The 17,375-nt window shown below is 62.5% G+C and overlaps 2 protein-coding genes across 12 annotated transcripts in view; one reads left to right on the top strand and one right to left on the bottom strand.

Annotated features, from left to right (window-relative positions):
• The window catches only part of DNHD1 (dynein heavy chain domain 1), a 63,139-nt gene extending 46,946 nt beyond the window's left edge, over positions 1–16,193 (top strand). For 7 of the 10 annotated variants that reach the window (XM_053307669.1, XM_053307673.1, XM_053307668.1 and 4 more), the window contains 15 exons: positions 3,035–3,184; positions 3,326–3,508; positions 6,978–7,412; positions 7,577–8,021; positions 8,098–8,244; positions 8,359–8,562; positions 11,493–11,671; positions 11,773–12,738; positions 12,900–13,074; positions 13,166–13,255; positions 13,413–13,614; positions 14,506–14,597; positions 14,701–14,853; positions 14,948–15,672; positions 15,745–16,193. In XM_053307669.1, coding sequence (XP_053163644.1) covers positions 3,035–3,184; positions 3,326–3,508; positions 6,978–7,412; positions 7,577–8,021; positions 8,098–8,244; positions 8,359–8,562; positions 11,493–11,671; positions 11,773–12,738; positions 12,900–13,074; positions 13,166–13,255; positions 13,413–13,614; positions 14,506–14,597; positions 14,701–14,853; positions 14,948–15,672; positions 15,745–16,089 — 4,491 coding nt within the window. In that variant the 3' untranslated portion in view covers positions 16,090–16,193. Of the gene's footprint in view, positions 1–3,034; positions 3,185–3,325; positions 3,509–6,977; positions 7,413–7,576; positions 8,022–8,097; positions 8,245–8,358; positions 8,563–11,492; positions 11,672–11,772; positions 12,739–12,899; positions 13,075–13,165; positions 13,256–13,412; positions 13,615–14,505; positions 14,598–14,700; positions 14,854–14,947; positions 15,673–15,744 lie in introns of those variants that run through there. The other 3 variants (XM_053307667.1, XM_053307671.1, XR_008319143.1) reach the window with 3 other exon arrangements.
• LOC128350065 (F-box/WD repeat-containing protein 7-like) overlaps positions 16,156–17,375 on the bottom strand; it is a 66,764-nt gene continuing 65,544 nt past the window's right edge. For both annotated transcript variants that reach the window (XM_053307679.1, XM_053307678.1), the window contains exon 12: positions 16,156–16,554. In XM_053307679.1, the coding sequence (XP_053163654.1) occupies positions 16,286–16,554 (269 nt within the window). In that variant the 3' untranslated portion in view covers positions 16,156–16,285. The remainder of the gene's footprint in view (positions 16,555–17,375) is intronic.

Raw genomic sequence — 17,375 nt, 5'->3', positions numbered from 1 at the left:
CACAAGTCTGTGACGTCAGGGGATTGCAATGGTCTAGTTCAACTGCGCAGGCACACTGGAATGCCTTGCAGTTAACAACAACAACAAAACATATTGATATACTGCTTTTCAACAAAAGTTTCCAAAGCAGTTACACAAAGAAAGAATAGATAAATAAGATGGTCCCTGTCCCTAAAGGGCTCTCCATCTAAAACGAAACACAAGCGAGACACCAGCAACAGTCACTGGAGGGATGCTGTGCTGGGGCTGGAGAGGGCCAGTGACTCTCCCCCTGCTCAAGAAAGAGAATCGCCATGTTGACAAGAAGGTGCCTCTTTGCCCACAAATGGACAGGCTCAGCTGTTGCTCCGGTCGCCTCTGCCGGGGGGGGGGGCAGCAAGACCTGCTCAGCCCACCCCTCAGCCACGCACATGCCATGGTGCTGACATTATACCAAAAAATGGAGGTTCAGTGTGGCAGGTGTGGGGTGGCTGCAGGAGGCCCCCCCCCCAAGCAGGTTTCAGGGGGCCTCATGGCGGGGGCCGTCTGGGCACCCCAGTCACCTGGGTGGTGCGCCCCTGCATCCAGCCATCTTAACCTGCCAGGGCCCTCTGTTCTACCTCTTGGGCCATGCTCACGGCCTTGCCGCTAGGAGAGAACTGGCTGGCCGAGTCTTTGGGGCTGTAGTCCCTTGGCTTTGAGACACCCCCTGGGTGACCACAAATGTGGGTCAGTGTAAGCAAGTGTAAAGTGGCACACATTGGGGCAAAACAGCAACAACCCCACATTCACATCTGCACCAGTGGGATCTGAGCTGTCGGTGACTGGCCGAGAGAGGGGTCTTGGGGTTGTGGCAGGCAGTTCTTTGAACGTGTCGACTCACTGGGCGGCAGCCGTGGAAAAAAGGCCAACTCCATGCTAGGGATCATTAGGAAGGGGATTGAAAATAAAACGGCTACTCTGATAAGGCCTTTATACAGGGCCGGCTCTGGGGGATCTGGTGCCCTGATGCAACATGCTGTTGAGCACCCTTAGTTATTGTGAAAAATAAAAATTCAAAATACAATTAGTGTGTACTCAAAATTTAATACACAAAGGTTTTATGTAATTATGTACATAACATTGTATATAACATAATTATGTATATAATTTATGGACTTTGAAGAAGCAAGATAGAAAAAGCATTGACACTTTTGAACTTTGGTCCTGGAGAAGACTTTTGAGGATATCATGGACATCCAGGAAAACAAACCAATGGATCATAGAACAGATCAAGCCAGAATGCTATCAGGGTGGCTCACAGCATAGGATTAAAACATACAATGAGAAAACAAAACACATTAAATTATAAATTCCACAATTAAAAGCCATGCCAGTGACAATGGCTTCTCAAGCCATTTCTTGGGTGGAAATTAAGAAAATGCTATAATAAACTTTTTTTTAAAAAAGGTTATTAGGTAAGACATCAACTTTGCAATTCCTCATAGCCTCATGATGTTAGTATACCCCTACCCAGCTTGGGAGATCAGGAAAACCTTGGTTCTTCCTCCCCACACTTCTACCGGGGGGGCGGGCTCCCAGTCCCAGTCCCAGTTCCTTCACCATCACCCAGTCCCACTCATATGCACCTGTTTAAGCTCCTTTCAGGGCGCAGCTCCTCCACAGCTTCTCACTCTGTCTGATATAATATGCTCAGGCAGCTCCTCCCTCAAGAGGAGGAGGGGGGAAATGGGGAATGGTCGGACCCGCACACAGGGAAACAACACAGGCTAGAGAATTGGTTTGGTTGGTTGCTGTTGCTTGTTGTTTAAAACCTGCCCCCCAAAATGCCCACAACAAGCTCAGAGGGGAGTCACAGCAGGCACCACGTCTCAGCCTGAAGCATGGGAAGATGGAGGTGCCAGCGGGAGATGGTTGGGATGCTGCACGCATGCGCCAGGCAGGTCCGTGTGACGCACAGTAACAGCGGCGCTGGCAGCACATGATTGGGTTGGAGGGACACACACTAGCATGTTGCTCTTCCTTGGGCACTCGGCGCCCTCCTCCAGCAAGCTGCATGGCACCCCGAACCAGCACGTGGTGCAAATGACAAGTTTGTTGCTGAGCCTGTTGCTTCTTCAAGTTCTGTTCCAATGTCGGCGGCACCTTCCAAGCAGGCGGTGCTCTGCGCCACCCAGCAAGCTGCGCCCTGATGCAGCGCACCTCTTGCTTACTGGCAAGAGCCGGCCCTGCCTTTATACAAGTCCATGGTGCAGTCACACTTGGAGTACTGCGTGCAGTTCTGGTCACCATATCTTAAGAAGGCCATTGTAGAACTGGAAAAGGTGCAGACGAGGGAAACCAAGATGATCAGGGGCCTAAAGCACCTTCCTTATGAGGCAAGGCTACAGCATCTGGGGCTCTTTTGTTTGGAAAAGAGGCTACCACTATGGGGAGATATGGCAGAGGTGTATAAAATTATGCATGGAGTAGAGAGAGTGCACAGAGAGAAATTTTTCTCTCTCTCTCTCTCTCTCTCTCTCACACACACACAACTCTAGAGCCAGGGGTCATAATAGACAAATCTATCCCATCTTCGGAGTTACAACCCTGCACAATGAGGATCTCCGTTTTGTTTAGATGCAATTTGGCATCCCTCATCCAGCCCGTTACTGCCTGCAGGCAGGCATTTAGGGAAGTTATGCCTTTTCCTGATGAAGACGGCATGGAGAAATAGATTTGCATGTCCTCCGCATGCTGATAGCATCTTGCATCAGATCTTCTGATATTCTGCCCCAGCGGTTTCATGTAAAAAGCATCAGAGACAGAATGGAGCCTTATGGCCTTTTTCATAGCGGTTGCACGCTGAGTTGAACTGAGCTGTCCACCAGGTGGGCTTTGTCAGAAGCCTTCTGGCTGGAGGCTGGTTACCAGCGGAGGTCTTGTCGTCAGCGACCCCATGTGGCAGGCGACTGAACTGCAGCAGCCTTGCCAAAATCTTGCAGCTTTGTTTGGAGTGGGGTCTGGTGAGCTGTGTGCCCTGATGGTGATGGTGATGACCCTTCCTCCCTGCTAGCAAGTGGTGCAGAACCAGCGAGAGGTGGAGCGGGAGCAGGCCGTGCTCCAGCAGCAAGAGAAGGAGTGCCAGCTGTACGAGGCCCGCATCGAGGCCCTCACCAAGGAGCGGGACGCTCTGGAAAAGAAGAAGGAGCTGGCCATGAAGAAGGTACAAGAGCGGGGTGGCCGGCTGATGGCCTGGCCCACAGCAGGAGAGGCAGCGATGGGCCAGCAGCCACCCCTGCCCATGCAGTGGCCATCCGGTGTGGGGAGGGGTGCCAGGCCTGCCACTCCTGCCCTTCCTTCTCAGATGAGCACTGACTACAAGGATGCCTTGGCTGCGCTGCGGGTGCAGGACATTGTGGAGCTGCGCAGCTACCGGCAACCCCCGGCCCCTGTGGTCAAGGTGACCAACGTCCTCTGCATGATGTTCGGCCTGGAGCCTGGCTGGGAGAACGCCCAAGTGCTCCTCCACCGAGAAGACTTCTACGAGGTGCGCCGGGGGGGGGGCAAGGAGGTCCAGCCTGTCCTTGGGCTGCTTGGAAGGAAGTCAGTGGCTTTTGTCCGGGTGGTGGGGGGGTGCCCCAGCCCCACAGCTTGGCCAGCCTGACCCTTGGGCAGAGGGGAGAGCAGTCTCCCCACCCCTGGCCTTCTCCGTCCGCCGTCCGACTGGCTGGGAGGTCCAGGGACACACACACACTTCCTGCTCTCCTTGGAGCTGATCAAGGCTCCTGATGGGGGAACAGCTTCTTCCTCTGCCACCCACATCTGTCATGTGTGTGGGGGGGTGATGCCCCCTGAAGGGCAACACACTCATGGCTGCAGCTAGAACATTTTGGCTCCAGGTCCCCGTCCCCCGTCCCCCGTCCCCCCCCCCCCGGTGTGTATCTGATTCCTGAGACCCTTTGCAGTCTGCCTTCCAGCCCAGGCACAGCACAGAAACTGGCTTGATTGCCCTGGTGGGTGACCTGTGCCAGGAGATAGACAGAGAAAGGGCGCCTGGGTCGATGTGCCCGGACCTCTCCGTGGCTTTTGATGCCATCGCCCATGGTCTCCTTCTGGGTCACCTCCCTGGGTGGGTGGGTTTATTTAACTGTATCCTTCCCAAAACACAAGACTTTGCGGGGTTTACAACAGAACAATACAAACAACAAGTACAAAGGTTTGTACATTACAACAGTTTAAAACAACGTTAAAACTATTAAAAACCATCAAACGATTAAAAGATATTAAAGCAGGTTGAGATATGGGGGCACCAATCATGGTCTCTGGGTTGGTATTTGGGAGCAGGTACTGGTGCTCTGGTCTTGCCTGGAGGGTCCCCAGCTAACTGCCCAAAGAGGCCCCCCTTTAAATGTGGCGATTCTCTTTCTTGAGCAGGGGGAGAGCAACTGGCCCTCTCCAGCCCCAGCACAGCACCCCTCCGGGGGCTGTTGCTGGTGTCTCCCTTATGGTTTCTTCTTTGGGGACAGGGAACCCATGTATGTCAACCACTTTGGGGACTTTTGTTGAAAAGTGGTATATCAATGTTTGTCGTCGTCGTCATTGCTGGGAGCCGCCTGCTCCACCCCTTGGCCTATGGCCGGACTGCCCAACTTTGGCCATCCTGCAGAGGTCAGACTAGGACGCCAACCATCCCTGACTATTGTCCACTGTGGCTAGGGACGACGTGGTCCAAAAAGCAAAAGGCTGGAGGGCCAAAGTTGTGCAGCCCTGGCCTGTGGGGTGCCGGCGGGATGCATTCTGCCTCCATGCTGTTTAACATATACGTGAAGCTGCTGGAAGAGGCCGCCCAGGGAATGGGCTGCAGGGGTGTCATGGATATGTGGAGAGCACCCAGCTCTGCTTATCAGTTAGGTCTGCAGATATGAGGGAAGTAGTGGGTGTCCTGAACCAGCATTTGGAGGCTATTCTGGGCTGGATGGGGGCAGACAAACTAAAACCTAATCTAGATCAGTTGCAAGTGCTCTGGGTCAATAAAACTGATTATCTAAGCGGTGAGGTAGATCTGGTCTTAGAGGGCATCACACTCCCCCCAAGAGGCCAAGTTTGCAGCTTGTGCGGGGGGGGAGTGCTTAGAATAGTGGCCACTTCCCCCCAGAGTCCCCTCCCCACTTCCATTTCCATTGTTGGGAAGGACCAAGTCCTGGGTGGCACAAGACCCCCTTGTTCCTCCTTGCATCTTCTCAAAGAGGAAGTTGCCAGATCAAGAACGGCCTGGACCCCCAGCAGATGTCAGGAGAGAGGAAGTCCCCCCCCATTACTGCTCCCGCCTGCCCCTGAGGAAATGTGGCCTTCTCGCTAAGGCAGGCATCGCCCATGTCTCCTTCCCTTGGGCCAAGTGGCCTCTAGTCCACTCCCATAACGGTATCCCTCTCCTTTTTTTAGGAACATAGGAAGCTGCCATATACTGAGTCAGACCATTGGTCTATCTAGCTCAGTGTTGTCTTCACAGACTGACAGCAGCTTCTCCAAGGTTGCAGGCAGGAGTCTCTCTCAGCCCTATTTTGGAGAAGCCAGGGAGGGAACTTGGAAGCTTCTGCTCTTCCCAGAGCAGCTTCATCCCCTGAGAGGGGGAAGATCTTGCAGTACTCACACATCAAGTCTCCCATTCATGTGCAACCAGGGCAGACCCTGCTTAGCTAAGGGGACAAGTCACGCTTGCTACCACAAGACCAGCTCTCCTCTCCTTTTTTGCTCACCCAGACACTCTTTCAGCGGGGCTTTCAGGCTCAGATTCACAGATTTCCACGCAGGCATACACGTCCTTGACATCCAGTGCAACGCCCTCCCTCTTTCTGCTGGGTCTGTTCTTCTTGGACAAGTTATTACACCCTTCAAAGATGATTTTCCGATCACGAGTCCATCCCACCAAGTCTCAGGGATACCTTACTGGATCACATTTGCCTTCCTGCACTTTTCAACTTGCATGCATTACAACACTTTGATGCACTGGTGTGTTTGCTTCGCAGTGTCAGGGAGGGGGCCTGAATCCCAGCATGAACTTTGAGAGGCCTGACAAGCTAACTCTGCTTTTTTAATTTAACAAAACAAGCAAGACCATAAAGAGCATAAGAACAGCCCTGCTGGATCAGGGCCCGGTTTCCCACAGTGGCCCACCAGAGCCCTCTGGGAAGCCCTTCACAGGCAGGAGGCGGATGAGGCCCTCCATGCCCTCTCCCCTGCTGCTGCTGCTGCTGCTGCCGCCCTGCCACTGGGATGGAGAGGCATCCTGCCTCTGAGGCTGGAGGAGGCCTGTCGCCATCAGGATGAGTAGCCATGGATAGACCTGGCCTCTGTGGATTTGTCCAAGCTCCCTTTAAAGCCACCCCAGCTCGTGGCCCTCCGAGAACGCCATCGGTTAGTTGTGTGCTGTGTGAACAAGCACTTCCGCCGGCCAGCCCTAAAGCGCCTGCCCCTCCGTTTCCTGGGATGACTCCGAGCCCTCAAGTTGTGTCTCGCGCGAGAGGGAGAGAAGCAGCATCTCCTCCTTCCGCTGTGAGGAATAGCAGCAGCAGGCAAGGGGTGCCATGCGGGGGGCTCTCAGGCAGGACTTGCTTTGCCGAACTTCCGGAGGTGGCCTGAGTAGGCTGTGCCTGCCACAACACGCGTAAACCGAAACCAAACGAAGGGTGTGGGGCAGCATCTGCGGCTGTTCCCCCTCACCCACGGCTTGTGGACCGCACAGCTCCCCCTCCGGGCCGCCTGCTCTCTGCCCGGCTCCCCCAGGCGCTTCCCATCACCTCAGCCTTCCCCGTCCCCAAAGCCCCACCCTGAATTTGGACTCCCCTCCCCCGTCCACTTTTCCTGCCGGCCTTCTGCCCGGTGACGGGAGGTGGGCGGCTGTTCTGGGCTCATGCACCGCTGCCTTGAGGAGCCTTGGTGGGAGGAGAAGGCACCCCTTCCCCGCCCGGTGCTCATGGCCCCTGCCTTGCCTGTGTCTCCCCCGCCCCCCTGCGCAGGACCTGGTCTTCTACCCCAAGGACCACCTCTCCGGCGAGCTCTTCCAGGCCCTGGCCCACCTGGTGGTGTGTGACCGGGACTTCCAGGCCTCGGCGGTCCACAACGCCAGCCACGCAGCCGCCTCCCTCTGCCGGTGGATCCACGCAGTCTACTGGTACCACTGGGCTCTGCGGGACTGGCAGCCGGCCATGACCCAGCTGCAGTGCTGCGATGCCGAGATCAACGTGGAGAAGACCAACCTGGGCGACCGGCGGCTGCATGCAGAGTTCCTGCGAGATGCCACCCAGGCCCGGATCAGGGAGCTGAAGCAGAAGCAGGAGCACCAGGAGAAGGTGCTGCACCAGCTCACCCAGTCCTTGCAGGCCAAGGAGGAGGCCACCACCATGGAGAGCTCTGTGGCTGAGCACGTGACCAACTGGAGCACGGTCACCAAGGTACAGGCTGGGGGGGGGGGCGGCCCTTCCTGGAGATGCTGCCACCAGGGATTGGACCTGGCAGCAGCTTCTGCACCGTGCACAGCAGGGGAAGCGGAGGGAGCCCCCTTGGGACCCGAGGGGCCTTCCCCACTGAGCGGGGACTCTCTCCTTCCCCTCCCCAGGGCCTGCAGCAGCACCAGAGCACCGTGTACGGCGATGCACTCCTCTGCGCGGCGGCTCTGGCCTACTTGGGCCCCTTCCCGCCGCCCCGGCGAGAGGAGCTGCTGGAGAAGTGGCAGGCGGTGTGTGCTGGGGCCCGCCGGCTCTCCCCGGGCCCAGACGACGTCCGCCGGCTCCTGCAGAGGGAGCTGCCCTGCCCGGGCTCCGCCTCGGCGGGCCCTCCCCTCCTGCCCGTGCAGCAGCCCTTCGGCCTGGTGCCCCTGCTCAGCTCCGCCCAAGAGCAGCGCACCTGGGACCGGGCCCACAAGCACCGAGACCCCGAGAGCCGCCTGGCCGCTGTGCTGCTGCACTCCGAGACCCACGCCCTGGCGCACCGCTGGCCTCTGCTGGTGGACCCTGACAGGCAGGCGCAGCTGTGGCTGCTGATGGCCGGAGCCCTGGAGGAGGGTGAGCAGCGGGGCGGCTGGGGCGGGGGCCCCGCCAGCCCTCCTGGGCCCACTCTCTGCCCGCTCTCCCTTTGCAGAGGCGTCCCAGACCTTCGTTCTCTCGGAACTGATGCCCGACATGGTGGAGCAAGGTGGTGACGACAAGCTCCCCGAGGACAACCTGGCCATCCTGTCGCTCACAGACCCCGACCTGGACCAGGCCCTCCAGAATGCAGCCTGCCTCGGTAAGCGGGGGGGGGGGGGGGCGGCGGCTGGGGCGGGTCTGGCGGGCAGCAGGGGGGCCCGCGGAGCCACTCTCCCCCCGTGGCCCTGCCACCGCTGCGTGTGCCCCCTGGCAGGCTCCCCTGTGCTGCTGCTGGACGTGGAGAAGCGGGTGCCCTGGGGCCGGACCCTCCAGCAGCTGATGCAGAAGGCGGCGTTCCGGGCGGCTGAGGGCTGCAACACGCTCCACCGGGGGGAGTCTGGGGAGGAGGACATTGCGGTGCCAGCCTCCTTCCGGCTCTACCTCTGCACCAGCCTGCCCCTCGAGGCCTTGGCGAAAGGTAAGCCCGCAGCCAGCCGGCCAGCTCTGGGGGCCCCGAGAGGGCGGTGGGGTGGCGGGCTGTGGGGAGGGGGCCGGGCTTTGAGCAGAATAACGGGGGCTCCCGGGTGGGAGGATTCGCTGCTGCCCAGTGGGGCGGGGTGCAGGGGTGCTCCCAGCCCAAAGCTGGGAGAGACAGCGTTAGGGCTGCTCTTGCCTGGTCACCGCGCTGGCTCCCAGCTGGCTGCGAGTTGGGGGAGGCAGCCTGGGGAGCTCCGAGGGAAGCCGGGGTCCCCCCAGGGGTCCAGCTGCGGAAAGCGCCCTCCCAGGCAGCGCGGGCTGCGTTTCAGGCTCAGCCCAGCAGCAGGCACCCGTGCATTGCTTGCTTGCTTGCTTTTCTTTCTTTCTTCTGGTGACCCCTTTGGGTCAGGGAATCCTTTGCGCAGGAGGGAGTGGGTGCCCTCACTGACTTGGGAGGAGGGGGAGAGGGCATGGCCAGAAGAGGCAGTGACAGGGAGCACCCCTGCCCCCCCAACCACCACCTCCTCCCTGCCCAAAACAAGGTCAGCAGGGGGCGCTGGCGATCCGGGGCATGTGCCCGAGGGACCCAGGCCCAACACTGCCCCCCCCCAATGGTCCCAGGATGTCATGGAATAAGTTGGAAAGGGCAACCAAAGGATCAGAGCAGCAGCCCCCGCCCTGCAAAGACCGCGCAAGCCTTGGGAGCACTTTCGTTTTGGAAACCGGTGGCTCGTGGTGGTGGAGGAGACCTACTTTGGGGGAGAAGGGCTTTTCCCCCCTGTGCAGAATTAGCGGATGGAATTTGTTGCTGGGAGGTGTCTCCCCCCACCCCATTCAAACTGCCCGAACCAAAAGGACCAATCACCTCCCCACTGCCAGGCTGGGAGGTCTGCAACCTTCCTGCTAGAGCTTTCTGATGCTTTTAATTTAATTTAAATTGCTAAATTAATACACGGCCTTTCATGACAAACAATGGCAAGGCTCTTGATGCAGCCGACCAGTTTCCCTTGCTTGGCTGCACCCTCAAATGAGTCTCTTCTGGCTGACAATCGCCCCAGGCCTCGTTCTTGGCCTCTGGCTTCTCTTTCTCCCCACAGTCTCTCTCGGTGGCCTCATCCAACCCCGTGGCCTCCAGGACCCCCCACTCCCCAGAGCTTTCTCCAGCTGTCCGTCTGAGAGACCACATGGGGTGATTCCGCGTCTCAAGCTCAATAGGACCAGCACCCAAGCCCTCCTCTTCTGCTTGGCGCTGGGCAGTACCGCCACCCGCCCTGCTGAACAGGCTCAAAGCCCTGGCGCGACCTTGGACTCCTCTCTCTCCATCCCCCACGTTGAGTCTGTCTCCCCTTCGTGCTGCATCTCCCTCCTCGGCAATACCACAAGAGTCGTGTGGCCTTTTCTCTCTGCCCCCCTGGCAAGAGCTCTCGCCCACGCCCTGGCCATCGCTTGCGTTGACTTCTGCAGCACCCGTCACCGGCTCGCCCTGGTCCCCTCGCCTCCATCCGGGTCTCTGCTGCCCAAGCCACCCGCCTCCCCTCACGCCCCTGCACAAGCCCCATTGCCGGCCTCCTCCTGGTCCATCCCTGGCCCTGCCAGTGAAGCTCTTTGCCTTCCAAGCCCTCCATGGCCGGGCCCCTCCCTGCCCCACAGGCCCCACGGCACTCCCACCCATGACCTTGGTCTCCCTTGCTGCCACAGAGGCCTGGGACTGCCACCCAAAGCAGCTGCACAAGGCTTCCCCTCTGACTCCAAACTCCTCCTTAAAGCCCGGCCTTTCTGGGAAGGCTTTGGCAGAAGAGGCCGCTTAAGTGTACGCACCCGAAAGAGCCGCGTCGTCACCTGCCTCTGTGACTTCCAATGGCAATTGTGAGGCCCTTGGGGCAGAAGGCTGGGCTTCAAGAGCTGCCCCACCACCACCAGTGTCGACCTGCCCGCGGCAGACCCCCGAGGGAGCAGGCCGCTGTTGCTGCAGACAGGGGCAGGAAGAGGCAGGCCAGGCTGGAGGGAGCCTGCAGTGGCCCCTACCAGCGAGGGCCAAGCTCGGCGGGGGTGCCACGTGGAGCCCGGCAGCTGCCTGCCTTTTGCAAGACAAGGGGGGCGGGGAGCCAGGCCCACCTGCTCCCGCAAAGCCAGAAGCCAGCCAGGGACCCCAAGGGACGGCACTCCCTGTCTGGCTTGTGCCCACAGCAGGAGGGGCGCGGTGACCCTGACGCCAGTCACCCCAGGGAGGGCCCCCCCCGCCATGTGCACCGCGGGGTGCAGAAAGGAGGCCGCCTCACCCCTGCCCTCTCTGCACCAACAGGGAGAGCAAGCGCAGAGATCCCCTGGGCTGCCCCCCCCCCCACCATTGGGCCCTTAAGACAAGTAGAACGGGGGTGCTGGATCAGGCCAAGGCGGACGCGCAAGGGAGCCATGGCAGGAGAGAGTCTGCCGTGGCCTGCTGCTGGCGGCTTCCCCAGAGCCCTCGAGTGGGCCGAGGCGGGAGGCGGGACGAGATGGGTCCGCCTTGGCCAGGTCCTTCTGAGGTCCCAACGGCCAGCAGAGGATGCCGCCACGACTGAGGTCCTGCCTCGGAGCCCCCGGTGGAGGCGACAGACAACCATGCCTGCCTTCCTTCCTGGGGGCGGGGAAGAGGGGCAGGGAGGAGGCAGGCCTTTGGGGCAGACCCCCGGCAGGCCAGCGGCCCTGGGGTCTCCAGACATCAATGCAGGTCTCTGGGTGCCGCCCGCTGAAAACCAGCTTGGAGGACTGGATGGCTTGGTTGGGGGGGGGCGTGGGGGGATTCCTCCGGGAACAGCTTCGGTCGGCAGCCCCAGGGCTCAACAGGACTTCCATCAAGGGGCGGGCCAGGAGGGGGGCAGCGAGGCAGGCTGTGGCTGTGGCGGCTGCTGCCCCCCCCCACTGCTGGCTCTGCCTGCTGCCCCCTTGCAGAATTCGACCCGGCCTTGCTGAAGCAGCTGAACGTGATCAACCTCTGCCTCAGCCAGGGGGCTCTGGAGGAGCTGCTGCTGGAGGAGGTGCTGCGCTCGGAGCGCCGGGAGATCCTGAAGCACCGGCAGGCCCTGCGGCTGGGCGTCCTGCAGCTGGAAGGCAAGCTGGAGGCCACGGAGGTGAGCGGGGGGGGGGGCAGCCCTCCATGCAGGGGGTGGGGTGGGGTGGGGGGGCAGCCCCCCGCCCCCCGCCTGACCCCCCTCCTGCTGCCGCCTTCCAGGAGGAGCTGGTGGAGCTGATTGCGCAGCCGCAGCGCTCGCTGCTGGAGGAGGAGAACTTCATGCCCATGATGCGGCTGCTGCAGACCCAGATCCAGGCCCTGCGGGCCACCCACCAGCACATGGCCTCCCAGTGCCAGCACCAGGTGGCCCTGTGCGACAAGTACCGGCCGGTGGCCCGCCTGGCGGGGGCCCTGCAGCTGGCGCTCCGGCAGGTGGCCCGCCTCCACCCGCTCTACAGCTTCCCGGCCGAGGGCTGCCAGGCCCACCTGCGCCAGGCCCTGCTGCTCAGCAAGCGGCCGGAGGCCAGCAAGCAGGAGACGCTGGAGGCCCGCCTGCAGGAGCTCCACCGGGCCGTGCTCCAGCACCTGCTCGCCCAGGCCCTGCCCTGCCTGCAGGAGCGGGACCGCCCGCTCTGCCTCTTCCTGGGGGCCGTGGCCGCCCTGCGGGTGGCCGGCCAGGTCAGCCCGGCCGAGTGGCTGGCCTTCTGCCAGGGCCTGCAGGAGCCCGTGGCCCGCGTGCTGCTGCAGCCGGCCCCCAGCGTGGCCCGCCCCGGCTGGGTGGAGCCCCGGGCCTGGGAGGAGTGCTGCCTGCTGGAGAGCCTGCCGGGCTTCCGGGGGCTGCCGGCCTCCCTGGCCCAGCGGGCCGCCCAGTGGCAGGAGTACTTCCGCCTGCCCTCCACCGTGGTGGGGCCGGCCCCGTGCCCCAGCCACGCCCACCTCCGGCCTTTCCAGCGGGCCATCTTGTGGCGCATCCTGCGCCCGGAGACCCTGAGCAGCACCCTTGCCGAGCTGAGCACCTGCCTGCTGGGCTGGTCCCCGAGCGAGGAGGTGGCCATCCCCACCGCTTACGCCTACAGCCGCGCCAACAAGCCCGTCATCTTCCTCATGCCTCCCGCCGGCTCGCCAGGCTCCTTCACGCATCCGCTCCACTGGATCCAGCAGATGGCCGCCCAGCGGGGACGGGCAGTAAGCTGGGCGCTGGGGTGCAAGCAGGAGGAGGAGGAGAGCTGGGGGTGGGGTGGGGAGGGTGCCTCTCTGGCGGCAGCCCGGCCAGGGCAGGAGACCCCGAGGAAGAGGCTCCGAATGCAGCCCCTGCCCAGCAGAGAGCAAGGACATGTTCCCTGCAGGGCAAAGTGGTGGTCATCTCCTTTGGCACCCCGGATGCCGCCAAGCGGGTGTGGCGAGCCCTGCCCCTCTGCACCAAGAAAGGCAAGTGGCTAGTCCTCAACAACTGTCAGCTGGAGGAGAGCTGGGACCCGGAGGTGCTGCTGCAGCTGGATCTGGTGCTGAACACACAGGCAGGTGAGCGCCAGGCCAGGGAGCAGCATGCGCTGGGCTAGGCCAACGCCACCCACCGCCTGCAGCCGCCACTCTTCTTCCCTCCCTCACACAGGGGAGAGCAAGGCGGGGACCCTCCTCGAGATCCACCACAAGTTCCGCCTGTGGCTCATCAGCACGACGGATGCCCCAGACTCTGTGCCAGGTGCCAGCCGGGGGGGGGGGACAGTGGTGGCTCCCCTCACTCCCCGCCAGGCCTGCGGGAGCCGCCCTCCAGGCTGGCACACCCCTCCCGTCCTGGTGAAGGAGGCCACAGCCAAGCCCCCCCCCGAGCCTGACTTGGCCTCTGCCACCCCCCACAGGGCCGGTGCAGCGGCGGGCGGTGGTCCTCTTCTGCGAGACCCCCCTGGAGCTGAGGGGCATCCTGGCCCGCACCCACCACCTCCTGCAGGGGCAGCTGCCCGGCCTGGAGACGCCGCCTCGGCTGGCCCTGCTGCTGCTCTTCTGCACGCTGCTCTACAGGCAGGCCTACGCTCGGTGGACCCAGGCGGCTACTTACCTGTGGTGAGCAGAGGCCCGGGCCCGGCCCGGAGAGCAGTGGCTGCTCAGCCCCTTGCCTGGGCAGACGCGGTGGACGGGGCCTTCCGCCTCTGGTGCCCCCCAAGTGCTCCTCTCCGCCTCCGAGGAGGGCCGGGCTGGCTCCAAGGGACCCCCAGCAGAGGGGACACGGCCGGCCAGCCCCCTCGGGCGGGGGGAGCTCTGGCTCTGTTGAGGGCTTCGTGAGCCAGGCAGGGGGTGGCCCACCAGGCCTCTTCCGGGCCCAGTCGCGACTCCTCCAGCTGGCCCAGGCTCTGCTACCCTTGAGAGACCTTTTCTGCCCTCCCACGGCAGAGCCCACTGCCATCTTGGCTCAGAAGCCTCTAGGCGGGCCGCAGAGAGACCTCGGGGGGGGGGGTTGCCCAGAGCATGAGCTGCTGCTGCTGCTGCTCTGAGGACCCGGAAGAGCCGCCACTCCTCCTGCCGCCCACCAGCCGTTGCTTCAGCGGCTTCCAGAAGGCCGCTTAAGAGCAGGCCCAGGGCGAAGGCCCCGCAGCCATTCCTCCCCAGGGCCCGGCCACGGCACTTTCTGCAAGCAAGCCATCAGCCCTGCCCCTCTAGGGGTGGGGGCTCTGCCCCCATTGCCTTCCACCCCCAGACTCCTGGCCGGCCGGCTCAGGTGGCTCCCCCGAGGCCAGCATTCCCGGGTCCTTCCCTGATCTCTGCATCCAGTGGGGAGGCCAGTGCCAGATGCCGCCGGGAAGGGAGCCTGTGGGACCTCCCGCCCCACCCCCAGGGGTCGGTGGGCTGCCTGCTGCCCGTGGGGGGCTTCTGCTCTGGCTTCCCCGCTCAGCCCACCTGGACACTCACACGGAAGAGCCCACCACCATCTTGGCTTGTTCTGTGCTGTCCACCCAGGAGCCACGGAGACCTGCTGGCGAGTTTCAAGGCCCAAGACATGCTGAGCCGCCTCCTGGAGAACGCGGAGGAAGCCCTACAGGAACTAGCCGGTAGGGTCCGCTCTTCCGGGCCCTGGGGCAGCTGGCCCAGGAGAGGGGCCCAGCAGCCGCTCTCCAATGCGCCCGCCCGCCTCTCTCTCTCTGCACCCCACAGGGCCCATGCTCTATGGGGGTCACGTCCTGGACCGTGGAGACGCCCACGCCGTGCACAGCGTGTGCCAGCAGTGCCTGGCCTCCCCTCCTCTCGGGCAGCCAGAGCCGGGCCTCACAAGCCTCCAGGCGGCCATGATTGGCCCAAGCAGCCCAGGTGAGAGGCAGCAGCCCAGAAGGGCTCAGCCCGGGAGCAGGAAGGAGGCTGCCTGCCTGCCCGCCCGGCTCAAGCAGGCTCCCCTTTCTCCCAGGACTGTCCGAAGAGGAGGCAGCCGCCGCCACCCGGGCCCGCATGGCCCAGCTGCCCAGCCCCATGGAGCCAGCCTGGGTGGGAGTGTGCAGGGGGCTGCAGCAGAGGATGCTCGCGGACCGGAGCCAGGCCCTGCTGGCAGCCCTGAAGCTCTCGCAGGGGCTGTGGCAGCCCCGGGGCCCTCCGGGCGGCCGCCCTGCCGCCCTGGAACAGCTGGTGCAGCAGGGCCTGGGGCAGGTACAGGAGCTGCAGAGCCAGCTGCAGCGGCAGGGCAGGGCACTGCAAGCCAAAGGGCGCCCCCCGGGCAGCCAGCCCCGCCCCCTGCCCCGCCCCCTGCAGGGCTTCCTGCTGGCCGAGGGGGGGCGCTTCTGGGCCCTGCTGCAGCAGCTGGAGCAGGACCTGCGCTGCACCCAGGAGTGCCTGCAGGGGGGGGCCTGCTCTTCGGCCCGCTGCGCCGCCATCCGGCAGGCCCTCCAGCAAGGGCAGCTGCCCCGCCCCTGGCTGCCCTACGCCCCGGCGGGGCCCCAGCCGCCCCAGGCCTGGCTGGAAACCCTGCAGCAGCGCGGCCAGCTCCTGTGCCACTACCTGGAGTCCATCGGGGGGCAGCCGGTGCTGGCCTACCACTTGGCCGCCTTCCACCACCCACGGCGCCTCTTGCTGGCCCTGCTGGAGGAGAAGGCCCACCTCGAGAAGCAAGACCTGGAGCGCTACCACCTGGACCAGCAGGTGACGGGGGAGCCCCGGGGGGCGGGGAGCCCCAAGCGCTAGGCACTGCTGACACCCCTCTCTGCCCCCCAGGTCCTGCCCCACATGCTGCCTCCCAGCAGCCCCCCGGACAAGGGGCTCTACCTGAGCGGCCTGGAGCTCCGCCACGGCCTGTGGAACCCCCGCAGCAACCAGCTGCAGGAGACCCTCTCGGCAGAGCCCTGCCCAATGCCCACCGTCTGGGTCCAAGCCAGTTGCCAGCCCGGGAACCCTGCCTCCGAGACAGCCACGTACCACTGCCCCGTGTACCTGGGGGTGCCCAATGCGGCCGTGGCCCTCGGCAGCCACCGGGCCATCCTGCACGTGGCTCTGCCGTCCAAGATGGCGCCCGAACTGTGCGCCCAGCAGCGGATCCACCTGGTCAGCCTGCTGCCGTGACCCTCCCCCCCGCCGCCCCCCGAGAAGGAAGTGCCTCTCCAGAGTGCCAACGCAGACAGACGCCAGTACAGAAATAAAGTGATATATTCTTTGTGTGTACAAAAGCAGCCTCCCAGGGTCCACCGTGGCAGCTATAAATAAGGTCCTGGGATGGCCCTGCGGGGAGGCCCGGCCTGCAGGCTCCCCGCCCCCCCCCTCACTTCAGATCCACGTCAAAGTCCAGCACAAGCAGCTTGGTCTCCTCCGTGCCGTTGCGGCTCCCGACAGCGCACACCAGCTTGGTCTTGGAGGCGCGGATGCGCCAGACCACGCCCCCGCTGCCCCCGCTCTCCAGAGCCACCAAGTCCCGCACAAACTCGCCCGTCTTCAGGTCCCACAACTTGACGGTGCCGTCGTCGGAACTGGTCACCACAAACTTGGAGGAGAACTGCAGGCAGGTGACCGCGCTCTGGTGCTTGCTGGGCCCTGTGGGGGGGGGGGGAGAGGAGGCAGAGTCCATCACCCTGGGTGCTCGCGCCCACCCGGGCCCTGCTGCTGCCGCCGCCGCCAACACCCCTGCGCTGGATCTGACTGGGGGGGGGGGAGAGGATCTAGCCCAGCCTCCTGCTTTCAAGGGCACCCACTGTGATGGACGAGGCCCAGCACCACCACGCCAGCCGCCATGCCGCCAACGAGGCAGCTCCCTTGCCACCCTGCGCCCGCCGGCCTTCTGCTCGCCTTGCTGGCCGGCCCAGCCCCTCTTCTGCTGCTTCCCCAGCTCTCTGAATCAGGGAGCTGCCTGCAAGGGCTCTGGGTCACGTCAGGGAGGACACAAAACCTTCTAGGGGCGCCGTAAAAATATACTGCTCAACAAAAAGAGCCCCCCTAGAACCAGATACGTATTCTCCGTCTTCAACTAGATGAGTTGAAATCAGAGTATACATGTCTTAACAATCAGAAGCCACAATCTATATTCTAACTTTGTAAAAGATATGACCAGAAGGTGCCTAAGGGAAACCCGAATAAAACTCCGTATCAATGAGTGAGTGTGTGTACACACACGTAACAAAATAAACTCTCCATGGTAAAGATAAAAGCCATCACAAGCATCTGTAGAAAGATCTGTCATATATATATGAAGATCTTTCTACAGATGCTTGTGATGGCTTTTATCTTTACCATGGAGAGTTTATTTTGTTACGTGTGTGTAACAGGCATATATATATATTCCTCTAACCCAGGGGTGGGGAACCTTGGCACTCCGGCTGTTTTTGAACTACAACTTCCACCATCCCCAGCCTAACCCT

The sequence above is a fragment of the Hemicordylus capensis genome, chromosome 3 (genome assembly GCF_027244095.1).
Source record: "Hemicordylus capensis ecotype Gifberg chromosome 3, rHemCap1.1.pri, whole genome shotgun sequence".
Taxonomy (NCBI): domain Eukaryota; kingdom Metazoa; phylum Chordata; class Lepidosauria; order Squamata; family Cordylidae; genus Hemicordylus; species Hemicordylus capensis.
This window is presented reverse-complemented; position numbering and strand designations above follow the sequence as displayed.